Genomic DNA, 14367 nt, shown 5'->3' with positions numbered 1-14367 from the left:
AAGGCAGACAATAGGGAAGCAAATCCTACATTGTTCGGCTCCAGTGACTGGTGTGAGTTCTTTTTGTTGGATGTATCTCTCTCTCTCTCTCTCTCTTTCAAAAAGCTGGGGAACCAGCAGGACCCATTTTCCCTTCCCACTAATTTCCTTCCTGCTTTCCCTGCACAAGAAGCACAAAGCCCTTTCTGCCTACGCAGCCACTTCCTTCAGGCTGGGGCTGGAGTGGAGAGGGATGGAAATTTGAAATCCTGGGTTCTCTTGGAGGGTCACAGTAGGGGAAAGGGGTTGGGTTAGTCAAGATCTCAAACAGCGGTTAATTTCTGGGAGGGAGAGGTGCAGCAGCTCAAGCTTGCTTAGATGTCATCTTCCAGTTTTGGACATCTTTTCCCCATCTAGTTAATTAAATATCTTTGTGTTGCCTTACCCACCAACTACAGCAGGGGAGGGGTGTATGATTCAAATCTCGGGAAAAGCACTCTGCCTGTTTGCAAATCATTTTGTTTAATTTTCAGCTCACATGTTTCAGGGTTGAGCTCTGACTTTGCAAATAGGTTCTGTGATGCCCAGCTTATCATTCCCATTTTACAGACTGGAGGAGAGCAACTAAGGCCAAGAGAGGGACACGCTTGAGGGCCTGGCATGTCTGTGGGGAAAATGGGCATGAAAACTTACCCTCTCAGATACAGAAGAGATTAGGATAGAGCCTGTGGCTAATTTGAGGCAAGGCTTAGCCCCAGAACCCGTTTTGAAGCCCTGTGCTCCAGGGAGAGCGACTAAGGCCAAGAGAGGGACATGCTTGAGTGCCTGGCATGTCTGTGGGGAAAATGGGCATGAAAACGTACCCCCTCAGATACAGAAGAGATTAGGATAGAGCCTGAGGCTAATTTGAGCCAAGGCATTAGCCCCAGAACCTGTTTTGAAGCCCTGTGCTCCAGAATAGGATGTCTTTTATTGACTCTTTCTCTTTCCTTGTAGTAATCAAGTGCTTGAAACTAAAGGGCAAGAATTCCAGGTCAGGGAAAGTAACTTCCAAGGAACCTTAAGCCCCAGCACCTCTTCCCTTGTCTTTTTTTTTTTTTTTTTTAAAGAACGAACCTCTGGATAGATCCCAGAAACTGCAGACCCCATCCCCATCTGAAGAGAGAATCCAGGTGTTCCAGCACTCTGTTGCCATTGCTCTTACCCATTAGACATTACTCTCTTTCCTGGAGCTGGACCTGGAACCCAGGCATCCTGAGCCCTATTCAGCAATAGCCTTGGCTAACCCCCAATGCTGAGATTTGCTTGTTTCAGACTGTTGCACAGTGTGTGTGTGTGTGTGCGTGTATTTGTTTGTGGGCAGGCTGCCCAGCCCTCCCTCTCCCATGCGTAGTTGGGCTAAGGGCATTGCTGCGCGCGCACTCTCTTACCTTTCAGAGCAGCCCAACCTGTTTTTATGTAAATTGCCCAGGCCCTCCCTCCTTCCCTCCCTTGCCTGGGAGGGGGCAGTAAACTCCCTTGAAACACTCACGCCAAGGTGCTGAAGATTTCCTTCCTGCTACCTGGGCCCAGCTGTAGCTGGGGGAGGGGGGAGCCTGCAGTGGTCACCCAGTGGAGGGGTGCCCTAAGCCCCAAGGATGTACCAGTCTGAACCAGAACTGATGGAGGACAGCCAGAGCCCTCCTTCAACGCCTCAAGAGCTGTCCCCAGCAGCCTTCATCAACGCAATACAATACGCCAATGTGTTGGAGGGCAGGTTCAAGCAGCTTCAAGGTAGGAGGTGATAAAGGGGGGTGAGGCTGGGTGGAGACATGGGGGCAAGTTGGCAGTGAGGTATGCTCCCCTTGCCCATCGTCCTGGTCACTATGAGCCCGTGGGGGACGGGAACTCTTAATCCGCAAGGTGCTGCCAGGAATTAGCTAAACGCACGCTGAGTTCGCGAGGGGTAAAAACAGCGGCATGGCTGAGATTCTTTGGGGCCATGCCCGGGTGCCCCTTGCCTGGAGTGGAGGGAGGAGGAGGGACAGGGAACACAGGATTCCAGGCTAGAAAGCGGGAGCAGCAAAGGCAACTTCATGTTCTGGAGGATAGAGTCAGGCCTGGGTGAGATGGGAGACTTTTGACAAGAGACGGAGGAAGGGCAGAAGCATGAAGGGCAATCCACTGTGGCATACGGAAGAGTGACACAGGCACGCACATCTGAACGGTCCTACATGCACATGCTCCTGACCAGTTAGAAGCCCTGCTTCTCTCCCCGGTCATGCGTGTCCCACAACCTGTATCTTCCTCCCTGTACATCTGCTCACCCTAGCAAACTCTTGAGGTGGCAGATACAAGATCCTCGTACTCCTTCACGGTAATTCACAGGGAAGAAGGACCTTCTGCTCCCCTGCAAGTCATGGATATGGACCACCCTGAAAGCAAAGAAATAGCCACTGGCATTTTCTCCAGATTACTTCACCCAGAGTGTTGCCCTAAACCTATTTCAGGAAAGGGACCCTACAGCATTTCTCCAAGTCTGTATGCCCAATGCAGTCACCCCAGTGTCCCACCCGCTTTCTTAAATACATAGCAAAAGACCCATTTCTTTCCAAAGCAGCAGCTGTCCTAGGTGGTCTTCAAATCCAGCCTCTCTTGGATTTAGATTGAAAGTGGGGTGGGAGGAGAAGGTGTTGACAATGAACTTGAAAGTGGAAGATTCTTGTGAATTTGCAATACTGGCTATTTTTTCAACAAAGAAATCAGGATCAGGGTATAACCAACACCCAGCTTCCAGTCTGTCGCCAGGTATCCCTGCATTTGTGTGTGTGTGTGTGGGGGGGGGAGATGTAAATGTGAGGAGGGTCCTAGTGGAATATTTAAACTGCTTTGCAGGTTGGGTTGTGTGACATTCAGAGGAGGCAGAACTCCTGGGTTCTGTCCATATCTCTAGAATTGGAAATTATTTTATTTGTTTTAGCCCTGGAGCCTGTGTTGTTTGTTTGTTTATTTGGGCGTTTTTTACTTGCCTTTCTTCCAAAGGGGCGGAAAGTGCATTAAGGTGTTACACAAAACACACTATCACCTAAACAACAATATTAAAACCAATAAACAGCTCGCTTTCAAACACATAGTCAGCGATTGTCTAATGTATCCCTCTAAACCATTACTGACTTAAAAGGGCTCTCCTAAATAATTCCGCCTTACACTGGCGCCGGAATGTTAACAACATGAATGCCATTCTTCAGTACTAGTGCCACAGCCGTTCAAAACTCTAGTCTGAACGAGGCAATGTTCAAATCTGCTTACAGGTTGGAGTCTGGGACAGATTTTGGCCCTAGGAACAAAGTTGCCATGCAGGAGTGTATTAGGAGAAGCAGTCTTGAAGATATGAGGGTCTCTGGCTTGTCAGTCCTGTGACATATGAACCAAGTACTGACAAAAGGGTGGCTTCTGAGTCTGTACAAACAGCTTTTTACCAACAAATTTCTAAGCACAGACTGGCGTAGTTTGTGCCCAGTGCTTCCATAGCATCGGCTCATGGTGGTGGGCTTTGAGCTTCAGTAAATTTCATTGACTAAACTGATCAAGTGTGGTTTAAAAGTCTGGGTTTCAGGACAACTCAGTTCTATTCTGACATCTGGGGGAAACAGGAGAAAAGGATCTTCTGTGTTACAACAGGAGGTGGCAGCACTGAGCCAGGACTCCTGGGTTCAGTTCTCTGCTCTGGGGATTGGGGGAAGAGAGGGTGGTATAGTGGCTAGGGCAGAAGACACTGGAATCAGCGTTTTTAGGGAGGGGTTCTGCCTGTGCCGGATTAGGTCAGTGGGACTGGTTATAGACATTCCTTTGAAAAATAATAATGAAGAAGAACAAAGAGGCCTCTGGCATATTAAGGGCTATCAGATCTACAGTGTCAGAAGCTTTTGTGATTTGGAGCCTGCTTGCTCATATGCATGATACTGTTTTATTCTTTGTTGGCAGACATGGATACAGAGAAAAATTACTGATTTGACAATAATGGGGCCAAAACAGCATGGAATGCCACAGTGGTTGCTGGTTTAGGACATTTTAATGCAGATTCCAAATGCATACAGAATAAGAAAGTTATGCTAACTTCAGTCACAGTTTTGGTTTCTTTCCCACTAAAGGTGATAACCTTTGGTGGGAAATAAATCAAAATTGTGATTTAAGTTCATAAGAAGAGCCATGCTGGATCAGAACAAAGGCCCATCAAGTCCAGCATTCTGTTCATACAGTGGCCATAGAATTTGCTGATAATTTTAAATTAGGAACTCCATGCTAAAGTTTCCCCTCGAACTTACTTAAAAGAAGAAGATTGGGGGCTTCTGGGTCAGCACCAGAATTGTTCCGGCGCTGAGTTTCTGAACGCTGACCACTTTTGATATCACACTAAGATGCATTTATTCTCTTGTATAGAAACTAACTTCTTTGTCCCAGCAGAAGGGACATTGTTGGAAGTGAAGCATATATATTGTGTTAGGGGATGAGCTGGTGAATGAGCCCCAGATGGTATGGCTGGTATGATTAGGTCCTGTCATAGTGTTGCCTGTGGGTGTAAAAATATTACAATAGGAAGTCGAAGACAGCAGGAAAAGAGAAAGACCAACATGAGAGGGATTGACTCAGTCCAGGAAGCCATGGCCCTCAGTTTGCAAGACCTGAGCAAGGCTGTTAATGATAGGTTGCCTTGGAGGACGTTAGTTCATAGGGTCGCCATAAGTCAGAAGCGACTTGATGGCACTTAACACACACAGGAAGTATCATTCAGCAGTAGCTGACCGCACTAGGGTTGCCATCCACCCGGTGGTGGCTGGAAATCTCCTGGTGTTACAACTGATCTGCAGCTGATAGAGATCAGTTCCCCTGGAGAAAATGGCTGCTTTGGCAATTGGACTCTATGGCATTGAAGTCCCTTTCCTCCCCAAACCCCACCCTCCTCAGGGTCCACCCCAAAAACCTCCTACTGGTGGCGAAGAGGGACCTGGCAACCCTATACCACACCCTTGGGTAGGTGGTCATGTGTTTATACCTTGAATTGGGTATCAGGACAGACAGAGTTGGCATCTGAGTATGTTGCTGGGCCTAGTCCCTAAGTTTATGTGTGTTTTAAGTAGTCTGTAGTTGCTGCTCAGTGGTAGCCGCTTTAAAGATAAGAGTGGCCTGTAAGCAAGAACAGACCTACCCTCTCCGTCCACCAGGCCTGTGAGAGACAGAAACTATCATTGTGATTTTTTCCCCCTAGAGACTGTGGGGTGGGGTTATTGTATGTTATAGAGCAAGTGGGACTCATCTCAGACAGCCACCATAAATGGCTGTACAGGAACAACAACTGCTGATCTAAAAGAAGCACAAACACAGACACTAGGCCTTACTGTTGAACCTTGGTCCAGTGTACTAATCTAATGCCTGGGTTGTGGGGGGGTTCAGTCTAGGGTTGTATGGCAACAACCGCAGGGGAAATTCCTGGAGATTTGGGGCTGAAGCCCCAGGGAGGGCAGAGTTTGGGAAGGGGACTAGGGTTGCCAGGCCTCTCTTTGCCATTGGTGGGAGTTTTTGGGGGTGGAGCCCAAGGAGGGTGGGGTTTGGGGGAGGGGAGGGACTTCAATGCCATAGACTCCAATTGCCAAAGTGGCCATTTTCTCCAGGTGAACTGATCTCTATTGGCTGGAGATCAGTTGTAATAGCCGGGGAAGGGGCGTAGCTCAGTGGTAGAGCATCTGCTTGGCATACAGAAGGTGCCAGGTTCAACCCCTGGCAACTTCAGTTAAAGGAACTAGGCGAGTAGGTGATGTGAAAGACCTCTGCCTAAGACCCTGGAGAGCCGCTGCCGATCTGAGTAGACAATACTGACTTTCATGGACCCAGGGTCTGATTCAGTAGAAGGCAGCTTCCATGTGTTCATGTGAGATCTCCAGCTAGAACCTGGAGACTGGAACCCTAGATGGGATGGAACTCAGCAGGGATGTGATGCCATCAAGTCCACTTTCCGAAGTGGCCATTTTCTCCAGGAGAATTGATCTCTGTGGTCGGGGGCATCAGTTGTAATTCAGAGAGAACGCCAGGCCCCACCTGTAGGTTGGTAACCCTGGCTTCAGTCATGGCCTCCAGCAGGGGGGTTAAAGTCCAAGGGTGACAGTGGAGTGTGTAGCTTGCATGCACCCAAGACTCGTTCTCTGAAACCCTCCGTGTCTCAAAAGCACTCCCGATCAGTTCTGCCTCTTCCATCCAGGCTTGGGGTTGGCACAAGAGCCCTGCTCCAGCATGTCTCGGTGACTCAGGGAAGGGGCAGGCTGAGCTCGTGCCTCCCCCCCCCCCCATAGCTGTCTCTACATGCACCGCATGTGTAATAGGCTGGGGCAGAGGAGAAGCAGCTGCCTGAGCTGCAGGGCAAATGCCAGCTGTGCAGACGGCCATGAATAAGTACAAATCCAGAGTGGGGCAGGCACGCTGCCTTAATCTAAGACAGACTCCCCCTTCCCCCCAAAAAACCTCTTTTCTAACTGCAGAGAGGATTCAGCTCTAGAAAATGTCAAGTGGTGAACATAAAGCAGAGAGCGCTGCTGAGCATATACAGAGTGTATTTTTCCCTTGCCAGCATTTCCAGCATTCTGTCCCTCTCCTAGAACAATGGTATAAGAGATTCCATGCTATGCTTTTTAAAATTCCCTTCCTCCACCCTGGAGCCAAACACCTGGTAATTTAGCACATTATGCAAAGCCTAGGTGGGGGTCAAAGAGACAGGGGTCCTCTAAGTCCTCTGCTCAAGGAATTTTGGAGGTGTGTTCTGGGCGGTGGGACAAAACTACTATTGTTGTTGCTTTCTGGAACGAAGCTTTAAACCTCAAGCACTTTTTATCCCCACCCCAACCAACAGTCTCCATTCTTGTTTCCTGTCTCTGGAGAGAACCCAGGTGTTCTGGCACCCAATTACTGCTCTTAAGTGCTAGATTCTCTCCTCTGGAAGCAGGGGGAGAGGACCCAGGTGTCCTATGGCTTGGGTTTCCAGCTGCGTGGAGAAAAAAATGTCCTGTCCTTTTAACAGGATGTTAGATACCAAATGGTGTTATTTAGCTTCAAGCCACGAAAAGCTTCTGCTGTGCATATCCACACATGAAACCTCTGTTAAAAGGAAAGGCTGTTTTTTTCCAGGCCTGTTGGCAACTCTACCTATAGCCCAGGCTTAAAAGAGGAAAGGGTTGCCCATTTTTCCCCCTGGCATGGCTTCTGCCTGTAGTAGGTGTGTGACAGGAAAATATTCAACAGGTGAGGTCTCCCCTGCATTGGAGATGCAGTACTGAGAAAATCTTCACCAGCTTAAATTTTTTTTGTTCCCTAGGAGTTCTTAAAGATCGGGGGTGGGGGAGGGAGTTGGTTACAATGGTTGGGACCTTTGGAGACAGGAATCCAAGTATTTCTGTACTAAGAACTAAATGCAGGTTCTGGATTGTTGACTGAGATGAATTGCTTTGACCATATCTCAAGGCCCATAGCAAGAAAGCTTTTGGTGAGACGGGGCGTGAGTACACTGGGGGGAGGGTTGCCAATTTTGGGTTGGGAAATTCCTGGAGATTTGGGGTAGAGCTTGGGGAGGATGGGGTTTAGGGAGGAATCTCATCAGGGTATAATGTCATAGAGTCCCCCTTCCTCCAAAGTAGCCATTTTCTCCAGGGGAACTGAACTTGGTAGTTTAATTGGAGATGAGTTGTAATTCCAGGAGATTGCCATGCTTCACCTGGAGGTTGGCAACCCTAACTGGGGAAGGACTAAGTTGTCAGTCTCTATCATCCTAAACCCTGAAATTCATTGGACACGGCCTGATGATATCAAGGCTGGGGGTCTAATAGAGTTTCCAGGTTCCCCCTTGCCACGAGGGGATGGGGGGTAGGGTTGCCAGATCCAGGCTGGAAAACTCCTGGACGTTTGGGGTTGGAGCCTGGGGAGGACAGGAACCTCAGTGGAGTGCAGTGCCATAGAGCCCCCCCCCCAAGCATCCATTTTCTCCAGTGGAACTGATCTCCGTAGTGTGGCAATGAAGTGTAATTCCAGGGAATCCACAGGTCCCACCTGGAGTCTGGCATCCCTAGGGTCTAGTGATGTCATGGGATGGGGTCTGGGGGTGTCACACTGAAAAGTTGTATTAATTGTACTACTTGCATATCCCACTAGGTATCTGCCACATGTTTTCTGTGCACATGTTATCTGTGCAATCTCAATCGTGGCTTTTTTGAAGACATGTGCTACTTACCAAACTAAAAAAATTAAATTAACCTGGAAATCAACGATGTGCTAAATATAAAATGTACTTGGGAGGCAACAACTGGTACTAAAAACTCACCTCCAAATTACATGTGAAGTAGTTATCATAAGCCGGCATGCATAGAAGTCTTCGAAGACGCCGTATCTCTGCAATATGGCATGTCATTAGCTATCCAGGGGAAAGTGACTTGCTTATGATTATATTATGAGACCTCTTCTGATTTAATTTATGTACCTGCATTCTTGTTGCAGGGCGTAAGACTGTGGGGACAAGCGGATTCAAAACCATGTTGGGAAAGATGGGGTGGGAAGGTGTGAGAGATAGCAGTTAATTGATGCTTTAAATACTAAAATGGGAGAATCCTAAATTATACCTTCCTTCAAATCACTTCCTCCAACCTAGAAATTCATCCCTATTATCAGGCGGATAGATGTGTGCGGTTACTGCATTGTAAGGGGAAAGCACTCTGCACATGTGCAGGTTGTTCATATTCCCAGCCTTCTGAAAATTGATTATCCTTGGTGCAGATTGTTTGATGTTTCAGAAGTAGGATTGCCATCTTTTTAAAATTGTCCCTCTGGTGATGTTATTTAGCTCCATGCCATGAAAAAATTAACTGCAGATTTCTGCATATTTAACCTGTATTGATCACGATATCCCCCCCCCGGCCAATTGGCAACTTTATCCCAACGACCATATTTTTCTGTAGTGAGAGGTGATGGGTCTTAAGACTGGCCTTCTGTAATAAAATACTTCTTCTGTTGGGAAAGGCTTTAGAGTTAAACCTGCCTATTATGCCTCTTCAATCCTTTAGCCGAAATCCCAGAATTGGGGTGGGGTGAGGATGAGAGCTTGACATCGGTGGGCAAAAGGTGCTCTGCACATGCTCAGAGGCATGCATTCCTTTTCACAGGCAAGTTACAGCAAGGCGGTTTGCAATTAATTTTTAAAAACAAACACCAGTCTGTCACTCTCCACATTCTGTTCCCTGCTCCCCTTCCCCTGGTACCACCTACTCCAGAGACAAATGCCCCACTGCAAACAGAGAGACAACCCCCCCAAATGGCATAAATCTCACTCCAGTTTTATGTCTAGTATTCTCCCTTATCACAATGGACATTAAAAAGGAGAGAAATAAATGAAAAGGGAGCAAAGGACTCAAGGTATTCCCCCCCCCCCAAAGGACGTGAAGATCGTCCGATGAGAACTTGCTGGTGGTCCCTGGCCCTAAGAGTTCAGGACCTAAGGATGTTCTGCAGGGCCTATAAGACAGAGCTTTTCCACCAGGCCTACAATTGAGGGCAGCCGCGAATACCATCAATACTGGCCTTCCCTCCTGTATCTGAAATGGTCTGATTGAGGGGCAGCCGCCTGCATGGGCTCTTACAGAAGTGTGGGATTTATGCACCATTCATGATCAGTGTTTTAATGTTTGGTTTTAATGCTTGATTTTATCGATAATGTTATTATTATTATTATATGGTTGTGAAGTTATAAAATGATGTTATCAGCCCGGAGCCGGCTTGCTGGGGAGGGGAAGGACTACAAATACGGAAAAATAAATAAATAAATAGGAGAAAAGGTGATGGGATTGAACAGATGTGAATGAATTTGGTCAGGAAGGAGTTAGCCCCAGCCTTCTGGCAGCTCTCTCTCCATTCCACAAAAACCTTCAACTGCCCATTTCCACACAGGACACTTTTATCCGGACTGTTGGCAACCCTAGCCCCCTAGGAAGTGCCGGATTCACATATAAGCTAAACAAGCTATAGCTTAGGGGCCCCACTCTCTTGGACCCCCCAAAAAAATTTAAAGAAAAAAAAACTGGATGTACATTTCCAAAATATAAGATAAAAAACAAATAAAATAAAACCAACATACAGCAACAGTGTTTTGTGTTGTGTAGGCTCCTATGATGTAAGTAATGGGCCCCGCCTGCTAGCCTGCTCCCTAAAATATCACTGGTTATCTTAATTGTAGTAGAAAAGGGCAAGAGTCCAGTAGCACCTTAAAGACTAACAAAAATATTTTCTGGTAGGGTATGAGCTTTCGTGAGCCTGTGGCTCACGAAAGCTCATACCCTACCAGAAAATATTTTTGTTAGTCTTTAAGGTGCTCCTGGACTTGCCCTTTTCTACTACTGCAGACAGACTAACACGGCTACCCACTGGGAATTATCTTAATTGTATTTCAGTTCAACACTTACTTTGATAAAATACATATTTTGTTATGTGCAACTGGCTTTAGATACCTATTAGGTCCATAAATTACCATATAGTATATATTCAACACAAAAAACGGCGACAATTTGTTGTTGACAAAGGACAGCTGGACATATAAAGGGCCCCATTACCTTCAATAGCTTAGGGCCTCATCAAACCTAAATCCGGCCCTGCCCCTAGGCAACATAGTACATGGGGCAACATATGACAGGAAAGCAATTAGCAGGAAAACATATGACAGGAAAACAGTTTTCCTTGTGGGAAATTGTTTATTGTGTACATCATTTCTGCCCCTTTTCTCTCCCCAGTGTGGAACCAAAGTGGCTTACAACATTCTCCCCTTCTCAGTTTTATCCTCACAGTGACAACCCTGTGAGGTAGGCTAGGCTGAGTGTGTGTGACTTGCCCAAGGTCACCCAGCAAGTCTCTGTAGCAGAGTGGGGACTCAAACTCAGTTCAGGTTGCCAACTCCAGGTTGAGAAATTTCTGGAGATTTGAGGGGTGGAGCCTGAGGGAGGGTTTGGGGAGGGGAGGGATTTTAGCAGGGTATAATGCCATAGAGCAGTGATGGCGAACCTTTTAGAGACCGAGTGCCCAAACTGCAACCAAAAACCCACTTATTTATCGCTGAGTGCCGATGCGGCAATTTAACCTGAATACCACCCCCAGAGGGGGCCCAGAGGGAGAGGCTAGGGTTGCCAAGTTCCTCTTTGCCATGAGTGGAAGGTTTTTGGGGTGGCGCCTGAGGAGAGCGGGGTTTGGGGAAGGACTTCAGTGCCATAGAGTCCAATTGCCAAAGTGGCAATTTTTTCCAGGGGAACTGATCTTTATTGGTTGGAGATCACTTGTAATAGCAGATCTCCAGCTAGTACCTGGAGATTGGCAACTAGTTCCTTAGTGTTTTCTCTCTACATATCAAGACAAATGGAAAGGTGTTTGGAGGATGGCTTGTGGGCACTTAAAAAGTGGAATAGGACTGCACGCCCCTCCGCCTACACAGACCCAGAGGGCGCCGGAGAAGCCGCTGGAGGGAAAGAAGGAAGGAAGGAAGGAAAGAAGGGAAGGGAGGGGGAAAGGGAAGGAAGGGAGGGAGAGAAAGAAAGAAAAAGAGAGAGAAAGGGAGAAAGAAATGGAATAAGGGAGAGAAAGAAAAGTAGGGAAAGAAAAGGACGGAGGGAGACAGAAAAAGAGAGGCCATTTATGCATGGGAGATTTTGCCTTGGATTTGCCACTCGGTGGGGCGTGGCGGCGGCGGCAGGCTTGTGAGAGGCGAGCAGGGTGGGGCAGAGGGCGCCTCCTTCGCACCCACCGGCCAGCCACGCCCCTCCACCCGCACAGGCCCAGAGGGCGCCGGAGAAGCCGCCGGCCATGCCAAGAGTGGGCACTTGGCTTCTGTTCCCCGCTCTCCAACCCGCCTGGCCGGCCGCGCACGCTCCAGCGGCGGCAATGGCGGCAGCTTCTGTGGGAGAGTCCAGGGGCCACCGCCAATGATGTCGGAGGTTCCCCACCCCTGGGCTACAGTCTCCCCCATCCGGGGCGGGGCAGAGCCGGAAAGGCCAGCGGCTTGGAGGAACCGCGCGTGCCGGCAGAGAGGGCTACGCGTGCCGGAAGTGGCACCCGTGCCATAGGTTCGCCAACACGGCCATAGAGTGCTCTATCCATAGAGTGCACCCATTTCTTCCAGGGGATCTAATTTCTGTGGTCTGGAGAACAGTTGTAATGCCATGAGATCTCCAGGCCCCACCTGGACGTTGGCAACCCTAGGTTTTCTAGGCTGTCTCTCAACTACTATGCCAAACGGACATATTGGGCTGTTTATTGCAGATGCTCATTTGGTATAGAGTCATTCCTTTTGCCCATTAGAAAGATGGTAAAAACCCTTTGTCAGTCCTTTGATTTCAGTTCATATTAGTTAGATATTTCTGCTCTCTGCACCGTGGTTGCTGAGGCAACATGTATGAGATTTAGGGTTGCCAGGTCCCTCTTCACCACCGGTGGGAGGTTTTTGAGGCAAAGCCTGAGGAAGGCGGGTTTTGGGGAGGGACTTCAGTGCCATAGAGTCCAATTGCCAAAGTGGCCATTTTCTGCAGGTGAACTGATCTCTATCAGCTGGAGATCGCCAGCTATTGCCTGGTGTTTGGCAGCCCTAATAAGATTGCTGGGGATTTTTGATACTTTTGCAGTTTTTATTATTCATGTTCTGTGGGTCCCGTCCCCCCCCACAGTTTCCTAATCTTTTTAACTCCATGCTGTCATTCAGGTTCTTTAGGAAGGTTTGATTTTAATGTAACTGAAAAGGCAGGGTAAGATTTAGTCACTGACTGTCCTGGGGGTGGGGAAATGTTGTGTCCTTTTTAATAGAGGCTTAACTTTTGGAAATGGGCAGCTGAAGCTTTTCCTGGCATGGAAGTAACTAACAGCACCTGGCAAATTAGCCCATTAAGCCTCTATTATAGGAACACAACATTTTTCTCTAGGGCAGATGTAAACCTTGGCAAAAACATTTTAATAAATAAACCTTAGGGCTGTCAACCAACACATAGTTTGAGCTGATTGATCATCTCCTTTTAATGGATTAACTGGTTTAAATAAATTTGGGTATTGCTAAAACCCCTATCATTGTGTGAGTGTGTGTAGATGCTTGAGTGAAGTATGGTGTAATAGACAAATGCTAAATGACTCACTGTTAGAAGAAAAGGATCCCTGTAATACTCTGTGTGTTTTTTCCAATTCCCTATAACAGTGATGCATCAGAACCAGAATAGCTCCCGGAAATAAACCCACCAGGCTTTAATTCTTTACCAAACTGATTAAAGTTGCTCCCCACCAATTAATCAACACTGTCACTGATTAGACCAATTGATGCCTGCGTTTCAACTAACAGTGGCTTTTTATTTTTAATTACTTTTTTGGGGGAAAGTGCCATATATTTTGAAAGATTTTAATCAAGAGGAAGAAATATGGCTATTTATGTGTAAAGTGCTATCAAGCCGCAGCTGACTTATGGCAACCCCATAGGATTTTCAAGGCAAGAGACTAACAAAGATGGTTTGCCATTGCCTTCCTCTGCATAGCGACCCTGGACTTCCCATCCGAATAATAACCAGGCCTATCCCTGCTTAGCTTCTGAGATCTGCCTGGGCCATCCAGGTCAGGGCATTTATAGGTGTGCATACTCTTGTTCCCACTGTACCTAACCTTAAGGTTAACTGCTCCATTTCTTGTTGTCATAAATGTGGAGGTCCTCCTCCAAAAACATGGCCTCTATTGTAATAAAAATCGTGCATGTAGTGCTTCTGCATTTTCATAATACAAATTTTGTTGACACTCTGGTGGTAGAAAGTGCCGTCAAGTCGCAGCTGACTTATGGCAACCCCATAGGGTTACCAAGGAAAGAGGCACGAACAGGGGTGGTTTGCCATTGCCTCCATCTGTGTAGCAACACTGGACTTCCCTGGTGGTCTTCCATCCAGTACCAGGGCTTAGCTTCTGAGATCTGGTGATTCTGGACCATCCAGGTCTGGGCTGTTGACACTGCAGGAAATTAAAAACACACACCAACCACTGCATACAGATATAAACCTGTGGTCTCTTTGAATGCTTAGTGTCCTGTGATGAAGTGTGGAGGAGGGTAGATCAGGACAGTGAGCAAGGAAACAGGTGGATAAGACCTCTTTAAAATAGAGTGCACACTGCCACACTTGAACTCTGTGTATATATCATTCTACCGGTTTAGGGCTCATTCTATTCCTTCTTTGTGTACATTGTCAGAAAAGTTACAGCAGCAGAGTCACATGGACATAAGCAAACAATATTAGGTACCTCTGATGGAAGTTATTCCAAAAGGAGCACTTTCCTTAGTAAACGATGCACACTTTAAGAATGCTGTGCCACCCTCAATCCCCG

At 47.4% G+C, this 14367-nt stretch overlaps 1 protein-coding gene across 1 annotated transcript in view; it reads left to right on the top strand.

Annotated features, from left to right (window-relative positions):
- Positions 1 to 1616: 1616 nt before the first annotated feature.
- SPTBN2 (spectrin beta, non-erythrocytic 2) overlaps positions 1617 to 14367 on the top strand; it is a 70573-nt gene continuing 57822 nt past the window's right edge. Inside the window, exon 1 of the mRNA XM_056852463.1 lies at positions 1617 to 1752. Within this exon, the coding sequence (XP_056708441.1) occupies positions 1617 to 1752 (136 nt within the window). The remainder of the gene's footprint in view (positions 1753 to 14367) is intronic.

This window comes from Euleptes europaea, chromosome 7 (assembly GCF_029931775.1).
Source record: "Euleptes europaea isolate rEulEur1 chromosome 7, rEulEur1.hap1, whole genome shotgun sequence".
In the NCBI taxonomy this organism is placed as follows: domain Eukaryota; kingdom Metazoa; phylum Chordata; class Lepidosauria; order Squamata; family Sphaerodactylidae; genus Euleptes; species Euleptes europaea.
Note: the sequence above shows the minus strand (reverse complement) of the source record. Positions and strands in the feature narration are given on the sequence as shown.